The sequence below is a fragment of the Bombus impatiens genome, unplaced genomic scaffold (genome assembly GCF_000188095.3).
Source record: "Bombus impatiens unplaced genomic scaffold, BIMP_2.2 scf_0197, whole genome shotgun sequence".
In the NCBI taxonomy this organism is placed as follows: Eukaryota; Metazoa; Arthropoda; class Insecta; order Hymenoptera; family Apidae; genus Bombus; species Bombus impatiens.
The window spans coordinates 303,810-317,994 of NT_176616.1; the positions used below are offsets into that span (position 1 = coordinate 303,810).

At 38.5% G+C, this 14,185-nt stretch overlaps 1 protein-coding gene and 2 long non-coding RNA genes across 7 annotated transcripts in view; 2 read left to right on the forward strand and 1 right to left on the reverse strand.

Moving 5' to 3' along the window:
• Nucleotides 1-6: 6 nt before the first annotated feature.
• Nucleotides 7-14,185, forward strand: part of LOC100741012 (nuclear hormone receptor FTZ-F1) — an 83,529-nt gene continuing 69,350 nt past the window's right edge. The window contains exon 1 of the mRNA XM_012382839.3: nucleotides 7-601. Within this exon, the coding sequence (XP_012238262.1) occupies nucleotides 301-601 (301 nt within the window). The 5' untranslated portion in view covers nucleotides 7-300. The remainder of the gene's footprint in view (nucleotides 602-14,185) is intronic.
• On the reverse strand, nucleotides 5,159-13,759 carry LOC112212461. Of its 5 annotated transcripts, none has more exons than XR_004461289.1 (3): nucleotides 13,305-13,759; nucleotides 11,163-13,134; nucleotides 5,159-10,804 (listed from the first exon to the last, which is right to left on the reverse strand). It is a non-coding gene; the product is annotated as an uncharacterized LOC112212461 (long non-coding RNA). The 5 variants fall into 5 exon arrangements; XR_004461291.1 differs by having other exon boundaries at nucleotides 11,163-12,400; nucleotides 12,771-13,759; XR_004461288.1 differs by having other exon boundaries at nucleotides 5,159-10,466; nucleotides 10,666-10,804; nucleotides 11,163-13,759.
• LOC117151397 lies at nucleotides 5,294-10,875 on the forward strand. The gene is made up of 3 exons (XR_004461292.1): nucleotides 5,294-5,305; nucleotides 7,765-7,767; nucleotides 10,844-10,875. It is a non-coding gene; the product is annotated as an uncharacterized LOC117151397 (long non-coding RNA).

The following is a 14,185-nucleotide window of genomic DNA, read 5'->3' on the forward strand; positions in this document are numbered from 1 at the left end:
CGCGGGGAGCGTAGTAGTAAAAAGAGAGGAGGACAGCAAGAGCGTGCGCACACGAGGAGAAAGAGAGAAAGAGACAGAGAGGGAACGTATACAGAGAGAGGAATAAAGAAGGAAGAAAAGCGAGCGCGCGCGGTTCCGTTGGTTAGACAAAGAGGAAGGGAAACGGGACAGACAGATAGATAGACGGGGGTAAGAAAGAGAGCGAGGGCACGTAAGAGAGTGTGTAGGTGTTTCGAGAGAAGTGCGTGCGCTCGAGGACGACGTGCAGGAGGAGGGACCCCCGTCTGTCTGTCTGCTGGAATGCACGAGGGCCGAATGGCTACAGGGGCAGGGGAAGGTGGGGGCCACACGGCCCTCGAGAACACCACCGCGACGGCCCTTACGGAATCATCGTCGTCATCCTCCTCCTCCTCGGTACCGACGATTCTCGCCGAAAACAATACCTCGACTAACCTACCTTTGCCGGGACCTCAACAACAGACCCTTCATCAGGTACAACAGCAACAGCAAACTCAACAACAACAACAACAACAACAACAGCAAACGCACTCACGACCACCGATCAACTTGGTCACTGATCTGCCAGCGAATGATACATCAGGTAACCTCAACCACTCATTTTTATGCTCTCGAGTTCTTTGTTGCCGCAGTATACCGCTTGCCAAACTCTCTTTTTCTTTCTCCCGCTACTTTACCTTCTCTCTACGTTTCACTCTCACTCTGCTGTTTCTGCCTCTCGCTTTCGCTTTCGCTTTCAACCGTTTACCTCTCGCTTTGTGCGTATAGTCTTTCGTCCTTTCCATCTATCCTCTACTCGCCAACACTAGTACGTTGCTTTCCCTCTCTCCCTCTCCCTTTTTTTTTTCTCTATTATTCGCCTGTTTGTACTCGTTTTGCCCATTTTTTCGTTCGACTCGGTCCATCTTCGAAGTTACAGGTACATACGATTTCGCTCTTCCTCATTGCGCGACGTAGCAAAACGTCACATCTTTTTCCTGTTTTACACTTTGTCTACTCGACTATTTTTACGCTCATAAGTAGCAAGCATAAGTACCAATTACATATATGTAACCAGTAAGTAGAAACATACCACATTTTTATTATAATTTGTGTTAACGAAATACATAAATACGAAAGCGAGTCTCATTTATCGATTCTACGTTTAATAAGTATACGTGTCTATTACCCGTTAATTCCTCTAGGCTTGTTAGCAATCTTTATCTATACCTATGTATAAATAGCAGTTAATCGCGAAGGTATCGAGCGTAACCGTATGCACGATTTAAATTACCCGCCGCGTGAGACAAACTCAACCGCATTCCATATGGAACAAGTTTCACTGAAAAGTTCCTAGAAATATCGTCAGAAGGAAAGGAAAAACTATGGCAAAAACATAGTAGACGAAGGCAACGCGATGGCGATAAAAATGCAAGAGTGTGCGAAATAACCTGGCAACGATGGTTTGTACCTGGAGAACGATAAGAGATAGAAAAGTAGACGGAATCGGATATCGTATTAGTACTTGTTGGCGTGCGCGATAAAATTTAGCTGGTCGTCACTGGGAACCGGGGGTTGCGCGCGATTCTACGAACGTCACGAGTGGCTTTCGCGCGCAACAGGCGTTCCGTCGTGAATTCCGCAGTAGCGACGATGCAAACGAGCCGTGTGCCCGGTCGCTGCCACATCTCGCCTCAGATTTAGAACAGACAACCTTCAGAACGTTTTCTTTATGAACTCACACCGTCCCGATGCTTCACGAACGAAACGCAGCAATTCGATGAAGCGAGACGTTTATTTGTGTTCGCAATGTTTCACCCTTTCTGTTCTAACCCTTACATTTAACACTAGTTCTGGTCTAACATGATATATCGTGAGCGACTGCAGAAGGAATCTTTTGGAAACAGGTCCATTTTTATTAATTTCTTCATTTCAAATAATTTGGTAGATTCACAAATATAAATTTCCTAAAAATAGGTAATAACTCTGTGAAATTCTGTAAATAGGTAAAGGATGATTTTTGTAATATTCAGTAAGATGTAAGGATATATATTTAATTTCACAAGCAATACAAAGGCAATAGTTTTGTTAACATGGAATTCATTACTGAATGTTTAAATCGATTATTATGTTTTTTGTTTATGGCCTGCGTATTGCGTACTATTCGCAGTTAATGATTATGCGTTTGAATATTTTGAAATCGTTCGAAGTTTTCAATATTTCTAAGATTGGAATTATTTCAAAGTTAATTTAATATGTACTTCAGATTTTCGAAAGTCTAGATAAATTTTGAATCTTCAGTCTTTTAAGTCCTGATAATTCTTGAGAATCTTGATAAGTTTGAACGTCTTGAAAGCATGGTATTCGATATTGGGATTGAAATTGTAGATATGAGATATCTAATATCCTACGTTTGGTTTTAAAAGCATTATAAATTGAAATATTTTAAAGGTATTGAATATTATGTTTCTCCATTTGTATAATGAACTATCTTTATATAGAGCTACTGGAATAATAAAATTTTAAATTGTTGTTCATCTATTCTTTGTTATAACGAGCGATACTTAATCCTCGAACAAGAATTATTTTATCTTACTAAATTCATTTTATCTGAGAATTGTAATAATATCTTGTAGAAATTCACTTCATAAAAATGATATATACAGGGTGGTTGGTAAATGGTGGTACAAGCGGAAAGGGGGTGATTCTATGCGAAAAAAGAAGTCGAAAATATAGAATAACAATTTTTCGTTCGAGGCTTTGTTTTCGAGAAAATCGACTTCGAATTTTCGCTCGGTACGCGTGCACTTTATCGCGTCTCGTTATAACGGATCTCACTGTAGATCGTTGTCTCGATGGAAAAATTAAAAAAAAAAAAATAAAAAATTTTTATTCTATATTTTCGACTTCTTTTTTCACGTAGAATCACCCCCTTTCCGCTTGTACCACCATTTACCAACCACCCTGTATATATCATTTTTATGAAGTGAATTTCTACAAGATATTATTACAATTCTCAGATAAAATGAATTTAGTAAGATAAAATAATTCTTGTTCGAGGATTAAGTATCGCTCGTTATAACAAAGAATAGATGAACAACAATTTAAAATTTTATTATTCCAGTAGCTCTATATAAAGATAGTTCATTATACAAATGGAGAAACATAATATTCAATACCTTTAAAATATTTCAATTTATAATGCTTTTAAAACCAAACGTAGGATATTAGATATCTCATATCTACAATTTCAATCCCAATATCGAATACCATGCTTTCAAGACGTTCAAACTTATCAAGATTCTCAAGAATTATCAGGACTTAAAAGACTGAAGATTCAAAATTTATCTAGACTTTCGAAAATCTGAAGTACATATTAAATTAACTTTGAAATAATTCCAATCTTAGAAATATTGAAAACTTCGAACGATTTCAAAATATTCAAACGCATAATCATTAACTGCGAATAGTACGCAATACGCAGGCCATAAACAAAAAACATAATAATCGATTTAAACATTCAGTAATGAATTCCATGTTAACAAAACTATTGCCTTTGTATTGCTTGTGAAATTAAATATATATCCTTACATCTTACTGAATATTACAAAAATCATCCTTTACCTATTTACAGAATTTCACAGAGTTATTACCTATTTTTAGGAAATTTATATTTGTGAATCTACCAAATTATTTGAAATGAAGAAATTAATAAAAATGGACCTGTTTCCAAAAGATTCCTTCTGCAGTCGCTCACGATATATCATGTTAGACCAGAACTAGTGTTAAATGTAAGGGTTAGAACAGAAAGGGTGAAACATTGCGAACACAAATAAACGTCTCGCTTCATCGAATTGCTGCGTTTGTATAATTATATCGAACAGCGTATCAATAACTAGCTCTTACAATCATTCAACAAATAATTGTTGCTATCGGAAATTAAAATGTCGATTCTCGTTAAAATTGATGAAAAGTATGACGTGAAACACAGGATGCGGTAATTAAGTCTGATGCAATTAGTTGATCAATTATTGACAATTATTGACAAATAGTTTGAGAAACACTTACTTATCTGATCCACCTAATAGTCCATTTCTACCTGTATTACTTTAAATGGTGTTCTACCGTATCGTAACTTCTCACTGTAGCTCTCAACTTGTCTCCATAAAATGGAGATTTTTTCTTGAAATTTGTTCTCTCTCTTTTGGTAACTCATGTTTACCCAAAGAGAACATTTTGAGGTAGTATGGTTCTTAAGAGAACTGGGTAGGTTAGTAGCGAGCAGCCAAGAGGTTTTTTCTTGCACCATTAGACGCACGCGAATCCGTGTCAAAGTGCCCCCCGGCTAGCAAGAATATCTAATTACTCGGTAAACAAGTAAGTCGCCTTATTCGAGCTCGAAAGAAGCTTCTCCCTTTCTCTCAGTTGGTTTCTTTAGCCAGGTCGTTGCATCTTAGAATCTCGTATGTACAATATCTCGTACTGTAAAGTAAACTCACACTATGGGTATAAATTCGTGATGCAATTGAAACGAGAGAGATTCTATGGTTCGAGTTATGTCGACGGTGCAGAATAGTATTTTTTCCTTTAAGGTTCGCGTTCGAGGAGAATCGAATTTGAAAATTTCAAAGCATCAAGGAAACGATTAATCATGTAGGATTTTATATTCGTTCAAGATTGCTACCCAATGTACGTATGTAAAAAGCAAGCTATTGAAAGAACTACATTGGCATAGTAAGTTATAATAATTATATGCCGATCTCGATAGTTTGCTAATCTAAATACTGCTGAAGAAATTGACGGTGGATTAAATGGGATACCTCGAGAAGTCTAGTTAGGATACTTCAAAATCTAACCGGCCATTCAATAAGTTGACTAAAAATACAAATAAAATATTGCCCTAACGCAACACTGATCTTCAACCGATTAAGTTTTCATACGTGGCCTAATTCATATGAACGAGGGGTGCACATATACATAGAGGGAGACTTCTAATTTCCTTAACTGTTACGTGAGTTATGTAGCATACCGATTCGGCTTAGGATTTAGTTAACAAGTTGCCAAACTAGATTTCCTAAAAAAACCGAGTATCCAAAGCAATTTTGTTACCCTTCATTTTTGCCTTATTTTTCACTCATACCGCGAATTTATGTTCACGAAATTTATATACATATATATTATTAATTTTTGCCAGTTAAAAATTGAGATTGATTTACATAGATATCTCATTCATATTGTTATGCAGTCTCTATATACATTAGATCATTATATATTTATATAATGTAGTATGTAATATGAAATATATAATGTAAATAAATATATAATATATATACACTTAAACTTACACTTAACTGTACTCTATTTACTCTATATCTAATTATATAAATTTAATCTTATAATTTAATTGCACACTCCCTCTTTGTCATTCGCACAAGTCCACTCCTCCACTCTTTCTCATACATTCATTCTTTCTTCTAATCTCTACAACTATTCTGGCTCACGCTATATTTTACATGAGATTGAAGAAAATTGTAGATGTACATAGGTATATACATATACATAGAAGGGGAGAAGTTTTAATTTCCTTAACCGTGGCACGGGTCACATATCGATTCGCGTGGATAGGTGGGTCAAAAAGGAGGCCCGCGTATAACGACTCCAATTTCCCGCTGCTCGATAAAGATGTCAAGTATGAATATTCATGACTCTCGCCAGCATTAATGCTGATAATTAGCTGCATTGTGGCATTGGCGGCATTGCGCGATTACGCGGGCTCGTTACAAAGATACAAGCTCTGCTTCTCGTTCGCGTCAAGGGCAGTTTGCACTCTATTTTCTCGGCTTACGATCGTCCGTTCTATTTCGTTTGTTTTTCCCGTCTTTTATTTCTTTTTGTTCTCCGTCTTCTCTTTTTTCTTTTTTTCTTTTCCGTCACGTTGTTCGTTCTTTGTCCCGCGCCCCCTTTAGCCGCGTTTACAATTAACGCTCCCGTTTCGAACAGCTACCGGTACTTGCGCAGCCGGTGTTAAATCTACTCGAGCGTGGCAATTCGTCCGCGATACAGAGCCCAGCTTGATCACCAACCACCTGAAAAGAATGGGAAAGAGTCTATGAAACGTTACGCGACTCTTGCCAAGTATCTTTCGAACGTATAGCCAAGCTACAGTTGCCTTTTACATAAGTTATCATTGGATTGTTTGCGACATTTGCAAACTGCATATAATATGCAAACGTATATAAAATATTTAAAATGTAATACTCGTTATAACGTTTAATAGGCGAAATAAATTTCTGCTTAGGTTGCTCATAAGAATACGGATATGTATATTCGTCGTAACAATTCTTAAGAAACTTCCGTAATATTAAAATACGAATTACGATCTTTATTTCTAATTTCGTATACTCGATCTGTGACTAGTTAGTTCTATTTCGAATGGATTTAATGGAGTGTTCGTTAAGTAAGATAGAAAGATATAAAACATCTATTTTCTCTCTTTTTCCTGATATTAAAAAGTTACACAATCTGCTATAACTCGCGAGCGATATACTTGTAAAATTAGCGGTGCACCAGATAACATAGGAAATGATATGGAATTATCAACCGGAAATATCTTTCCGACTCGGCTGCAAAGATTCGATAACGTTTTTTTCTTTCGATTTTCACGCGTTCCTTTCCTATTGTAAAATTCATCGCCTTCTTTACATGGCGTTCATAGTCAATTATCATACAATCTTTAAAATTGTGACTCTCGTTTCATACCCTTTTCAAAGAAATATTCTGAAAGTTTCAGTTTCGTCAGAGATCAAAATTATTATCGAATGATACATTAATACATACAAGTTCGTGCTATTAGGCCCGGTGCAGACAGGCGACTTTTTCCTGCTGCGTTCTCGCTGCGTCATATGTCTGTCCTTGTCTTCCCAGTTAAACACGACGGGGACAGACATACGATGCAGTGAAAATGCAACGTCAAAAAGTCGCTCGTCTGCACCCGGCCTTAGCCTTTACCTCGTAAACGATAGATTTGTAAGAAAAATATTAAATTCATATTTACATTCACGATGCACTGTAAAAAGGTTCGTTAGCAATTTAAGAACATTCATAATTTCTTTAATACGTGCGAGCGAAGAAAAATGAAAGAAGATCCATTCAAACTATTGTATAAAAGATAGTAAAACTTTGTTCTTTCAACTTTGTTCACAAATCTACTATTTGTGAGAAAAACGCGACAAATACTCTGTATATATGAATAATAATATTAACAGTAGTATCTAGAAAAAATTAGAATACGAACAACTTGCATCCGGAAGCCTTAATTTTGGTAATTGCTTAATCGTCACCTTGACGAGTTGCATCGTGTAATCGCTTGGAAACAGGTTGACGTCGATTAAAAATTAGGTCTGTGTTATGGGAGAGACGCGTTCCAGTGAAACTGGTTACGTCAGAGAGCTCAAGACGCGCATCGACACTGGTGAAAGCACTCGGCGAACGACGTAGTGCCATTCTAGAAATGCGTCTGTACGATTTCAAAGGTCGGAAAAACGGGTGGCGAGCCGCGTCCTCCTTCGACGGTCGCGTTTCACGCGACCAGATCGCGGTACACACGTGCACGTATACTTTGGCGCTCGTTCTCGGTACTTTTACTTTTACTTTCATCCGGACCCCGACGACACGCTTCGCGAACCAGACAAACCCAAAGGGGACACGAACGCTCGAAATTTCTCTCTCTATAAACAGACTCATCTCGACCCTTTGCTTCGTTAAAAGAGAGTTCTAAAATCGGACAAACGGCCGAGAGTCGAGTTCATTTCGACGAAAATGAAAATGATTTTGCGATTTAACCTACACTGTCACCTACGACTAGACTGTGGATGTTTACGCGAATTTACATTTTTGTGAATGCCACTGACGAGATAAGACTTAAACAAATTCATTTATTTCTAGCGTTAGATATTATAATTAGCCGTATACGAATATTTCAAGTATTTTGTGTAGCCTTGTGAATTATGCGTATTCTGTGCATTTTGCCACTTTCAAATTTTCCATAGTTTCCCGACATTTTAACGGATTTATCTTCTTAGCCAATCAACAAATAATACATTTTGATTTGAAATATCAAACAAATAATACAATTGTTTGAAAATCGACCGACAATGTATTAAAATTTGAAACGCGAAATTCGTCGATGTATCTATTAGTTTGAAACGTTATTGCTTGAGTCAAATATGATACAAGTTTATAAGAATCTATCTGATCTGTATTTTAGAAACTTGAAGTTAGTCCGGCGATAAATAGCTTCATCGGAATGTTTCGTAAATTTTGTTCAAAAATTGTGTCATAACTTGGTTAGGGTTACGTTTATTCTCGTGGATGCCAACATTTCATTGCACATGTATTGGTTATATAAAGGTAACCTTATATATAGTGACGATAAAATAATAATACCCACAGAATGTAGACATTATTTATGAATACGTAATTTTTATTTGTAATTTCTTTTTAATTAAATTACGTGAAAAATAAGCGATACCTTTACTTAGTTAAGATTCAAAGAAAAAGTGGCGAAATACTTTTCAGTGGTAGCGTAAGAAAATATGACTACGCAATTTTTTCGTATTTTTCCTTCCTCGGGAAGATGGGAGGATCAAAAGGAACCTTACCAGTATCATTCTATCGTCGTAGAATCAAGGTGACAATTTTCGTAATTTTATAATGATCGTATTTCACTCCGAATAGAGTCTTCTCTCGAAAAAATATTACGAGTAACAATGACCATTGTCGTGGATGTCCTCCTGCCCTTGTTAGTCAGAGGTAAAGTATTAGTCTCGTAAAAGTTGACTGTCACTTTTACTTCTGCTATGTACCGTTCCGAGTAGTAAAAATGTTATAGAAAAAGGGATTGCAGCTTTCCCGGGGTTTCGTAAGCGTGGCGGCACGTGGCCGGCACGAATTCGTCGCAATCCCTTGTCGAGTGGATAGGGTCGGTTCTTTCAACGATGTATACACCCTTCTCGACAATAGACCACGTCAACATCTACCTGCTGTGTCGAAATTCACTTGTTACATTTCCGCTAAAGGTTGGGTCCGCTGTTTGCACACAATAAATCACGATTATTCGCACAGTAAGGGGTGCGAAATAGACCTACAGGGCACAGGTGCAAATTCTATCCAAGGTCCCTTCTTTTTTTTACGCTAGATATTGTTTCCCTTGGAAAATGATAGGAAATAATTTTTGAACATCGTAACAACAATAGGAAACGCGTGTGTCAAGCAAAGTGCAAAGTGCAGGCTTACAAATAGAGCGGAGAACGCGGTACCAGAGGACGAATGGAATTTAAATGTGATACCATTCCAAAAAAGTTGTTCAGTATTCATGAATATTCAAGGCTGTGTCTCCGATACATCGTTTAACCTGCTTTACATATTCTTTAGGTACTACCCTTTTTGCGAGCGCATCGTGCATGCGTTTCGAGACATATAGAACTTCTGTACAAGACATTTCGTAATACAATCTTTTCTACGTGGTTACTTCAAGTGGTTATGTACAATTGATTCTTGTTGCATTAAGCCGTGTAACTACATTGAAACTAACCATATCTAAAATGGTTGATTAGTGCGAAAGTATGCTTAGTACACATATTCGAATCTGTAACGATTCAATACCATACGGTTTTGGAAGGAATAATATAATCCTCTGATACCCTGCAAACAGTTATTTCCCCTGAAGTCTCATTTTCGATATCCGTATTCTTAGTACATTTAATCTTTCGTAGGCAAACCGAGCAGTTGAGAATCTAATTTAAATTTCATTCTACAATTTCTCCAAAAAGAATGTCTATTTTTATTGAGGAATATTTCAAACATTTGGCGTAGTAAAAACATTGATAACTATTTCAGGATAGCTTCAGGATCTTTTCCAAGTTGGAAACAGTAAAATAATAATGTAATAATATAATAATAAATAATAGTAAAAAAACATTCGGACATAACCAACCCAGTTTGCTTACGGAAGGTTAAATAACATGTAAATTACACGCGTAGCGTGAATGATGGCAAACTTCCTTAATAATTCTTCGCTTCTTTTTACAATATCATCCGGTGACTTCGAAAGCGATCCTCCAATATAGACACGCGACCTTCTACACTTTCTTCGATTCTCTCGTGACTCGTGACTTCGGTTCTCTCCACGGGACTTGGGCTGTATTTTCACTTGTCGTCAGTTTACTTATTTACCCGTGACATCTCAGTCAAATATTCCTTGTTTGTTTATTGCCAGTCTGACCGAGGACACGCGCCTCTTATCCTCGTTGTCCCTATTATGCAACGATCGACAGTGTTGTCCCAACTCTCACCAAGAGCGAAGAAAATCCGGTTTCCTCGCTTTCCTACAGGAATTTATGGCTCGTCCGTCGTTCTACCTGTTGTTAATGGAAAGCCGGATAATTAGTCTCTCTCTCTCTCTCGTCTACCTGTGAAAATCCCGTGACGAAATTACGTTGGTTACGTGTGACCGTTGTTTGTCCGAAAAGGTGTCGATTAACATTGCCATTCTATTCTCGTGATTGAGCTAGGATTTATGATAATTAGCGACGGATAATGAGCGTACGGAAGGTGGAATGAGTGAGTCATTAGCGGACTTTACGGATTGAAGAGCAAATGTATACATACGGAATCGTTACTGAGATTATAACTCGCACCAAGCTCCGAATCAACATTTGTTTTTTCCACGATTTCAATTAGATAACGATTTTACGTTTCACGAATTCTGTTTCTCCTGCGTCCCTGTTTTTCTCCGAGTAAATTAATCCTGAAATTAGATAAAAATATTGTTTGTTTTAGTAACGAGAAATTCAAGTTTTGTAGAATCAGAAAATATTAAAATTATAAATTTGGAAAAATAATGCAGCATAATATTTATCCAAGAACAAATGCTTTTTAAAGCTTCTTTAAAAGATTCCGATTTTTAAGAATCAAACAAATATTTGTGATACATACGTACGTGTTTATAAAAAAAAATAAGAGATCGCGTTTATTCACGAACAAAGTATTATATTCCTTTTCAAATAGAATTCTAGAAATATTTTGAATTACGTTATTCGGTTATTAGAAGACAGCCTTATACTATTTTTGCACCAGTTGTATATTTCATATAAATAAATACGTACCAATCTTTTCCACCAATTTTCTTCGAATAATATAAAGAAACGAGATATCATCGTTGTAATTGTTCCTCGTAATAGTGGTGCCGATTTTACGGTCTGGTTGTTCGTCACTTTTTATACGTGTACCAATTCGGTAGCGTTTGCCGGTGTGTGTTTGATCGTGTGCACGTTATTCTACTGCTATACGTACACTCCCACGCCACGTTAAGACGATGGGTCGTTTCTCCTCCACGGCGGTCGCTATTGAATCGCTTGACCCACTTTGATAAACTCGCATTGGAATAACTCAATAACACCCAAGCCGAGCCAACAACAATAATTATTATTCAACGTCCCCAGCGGGCTACAACACCGGTACAGATACGTTGGCGAATTTATCGGTGCCGAACCTTCATCCCTCGCGTCCACGTCACCTTTTACCCTCTTGTATCGTAATCATGGTACGATCGAATTCCGGTTTTTCGAATTCCACTGGTTTTACAAATAAGTTTCAGCTATGCTGCTCATCTTATTAAAGTGCGTTTATTACTTTTAATTGTATGGAATTACATAATTCATTGACAAGGCCTAAAATAGTTATAACTAGACTGTAAATATTTATGCACATTGAAATTTTTATAGACGCAATAATTAAGCATACATTGTAAAGAGAAATTAGGTTTGGTCTTTAAATATTACGACAGGTGTATCGCTTTGCGTATTTTCTTATTGCATATATTCTTTCTTATCGTGCTCACTCTTATATTACGTATGTCGTCTATATTACGTTATGTTATTGTACATTACAATTTTCCATAATAAAATAAAATTGCATAAACGTTCGCAGTCTAAGTATAACAGATTTATTCTTAATGTGCCTTTTTTAAAGTAATTGTAAAAACCATTTTTTTCTATAGTACCGTATTACAAATTGTATTATTGGATCGTAAGTCTTCGTGTTATGATCACCGTTACTAAATGTATGCCGTTGGAAATATCCCAGCTCGCATTCCCGGTGTATTAGTAACGGCTATTATTCCGTTATTACCGATTTATTGCGAGTACATATAATTGCAATATAACACGCTTGCATAATTTCATTGTACTTGCAAATGCAAAGCAAGACGTATTTGAATGCGCGCTCGAGTCGCGTCTACGCGGTCCGACTTCGAAAAGTAGACCATATAAGTGTACATATCTCGCATCGCCAAATTGCTTCTCCTAACTTGTGGCGCCCTCCCAATGGTATCAACATCTAAAAGCTTGCCCAAAGGATCGCATATAAGAATTGCTATCCGTACTACTGGGCGCATGCGCGCGACATTCAAAGTAGCCGGGGTGTTAAAATGTTTAGCATCGCGGAAACGTTCGATTTATTCAGCCATGCGCGTTGAATAGGCTGGTGTAATAGTTTTAAGAGAAGGGAACCATCTTTCTGACTTTTGTTTACCTCTATCGATATAGTTTGGTAAATTTACGAGCGTTCGATACGCAAACGACAACGTTCTCCGTTTCTTCGATCGATTTCTTAGGTCACAGATTCGATCTTGTCCGATATAAATTTGTTTACGCCGAAAAGACGAAATCTTGGTGGATTGGTAAGCTTATATTGGAAGATCAGATCGTACTTACATAAACGTCGTCAAATAATAGTCGATGAAGCGTGTATAGTCGAAGCTGACATTCCTTAAGCTTTCACGAATAACCCTTCAAGGGTATGACCTAATTCCTTAGGAAAATTCATTTACTCGTTGCGCGATACTTTGGCGTCAGCTTAATTTTCAAACGTAATTAAGGATCATTGATTCGAGCGGAAGAGGCGCGCTCACACCTTTTATAATTCCCGCGATCGCCGCACCACGGCGTTGGTCTCGTTTCGATCAGTCGCTAAATTTAGCACTCTGGTAATATTTCTCTGGAACTTGTGCGTGCAAAAATTTCGTTTGAGAATGCAATAATGAGAGGAAGTGACTCGTTTCTTCTCCTCGGCTAAACACTGAAAATAAGAAAACACGATTCACCGTAGTGTTTGGCCGCGGCGTTACACGGATCTCGCGATCAACGCATCGAAATCGAAAGTCTTATCATAGATCGTAAGATACTGGGCGTCCGTGTTTCCATCGATCACCGCGCCTTGGCGCTGATCGCGCTTATCACCGAAATTACCTCTCTCTTTTATACGTCGTATAGTTCTCCCCCCCTCCCTTTCTCTTTTTCAATTCGACAACTCGTCCATGTCTCCATATGTCCGTCGATTCGTTCGTTCATTTGTTCGCTCGTACGTTTCTCGTGCCAGTTATGATGAATTCGATTGGGTAATACCGACGCGCCGCGGCGAGGCACGAGAAGTGACGCCACGGGACACGGTCTGTGGTTTTTAATACGCGTCCTACTTTCTGCTATCTTTCCCGGCGTCCGTGCGAGAGAACGAGCGAGCGCCGTCGGGCGAGCGAGCTAGCGCGATCGCGCGTGCATCATCCTTCCCCTCGCCCTTTGTCCCGCATGCCGCCATCCTGTCACTCTCCCTATCACTCTCTCTCGCTTCTTTCTGTTCAACCGCGTACTGCTCGGTACACGTTTGCAACCGAAGAAGCATGATGTGATTGGCGCGTGTCAGGACTTCCCCCTCTTCCCTCTTGCATCCTTCTTCTTTTTCTCGCGACTCATACTTCTGCCACGTTTACGACTTCGCGCCTGTACTTCCCCCCCTCCACTACACCCTCTTTGCCTCCCTCTACCAGTAACCACGACGCCCTCGAGAGGAACCACGGAGCTACCAGTACGTATGTATGTACCGCGATATTAACAAACAGCACAGAAACGACACGGACAGCGGATAGAGTCGCGTGAACATCGCGAGGCAAAAGAGACGCACGTATCACTGCCGCGGGGAGAAAGAGGGAGACGGAGAGCGAGAGCGCGAGATAACGCGCGACGCGCGGCACGGCGAGTTGCACAGCTAGAAGGACTGAAATTGAAAGTGGTCGTCCCACTGGCCCACTGACCTGATTACCCACTGACAATGACACGAATCCTTGCCTCCCACC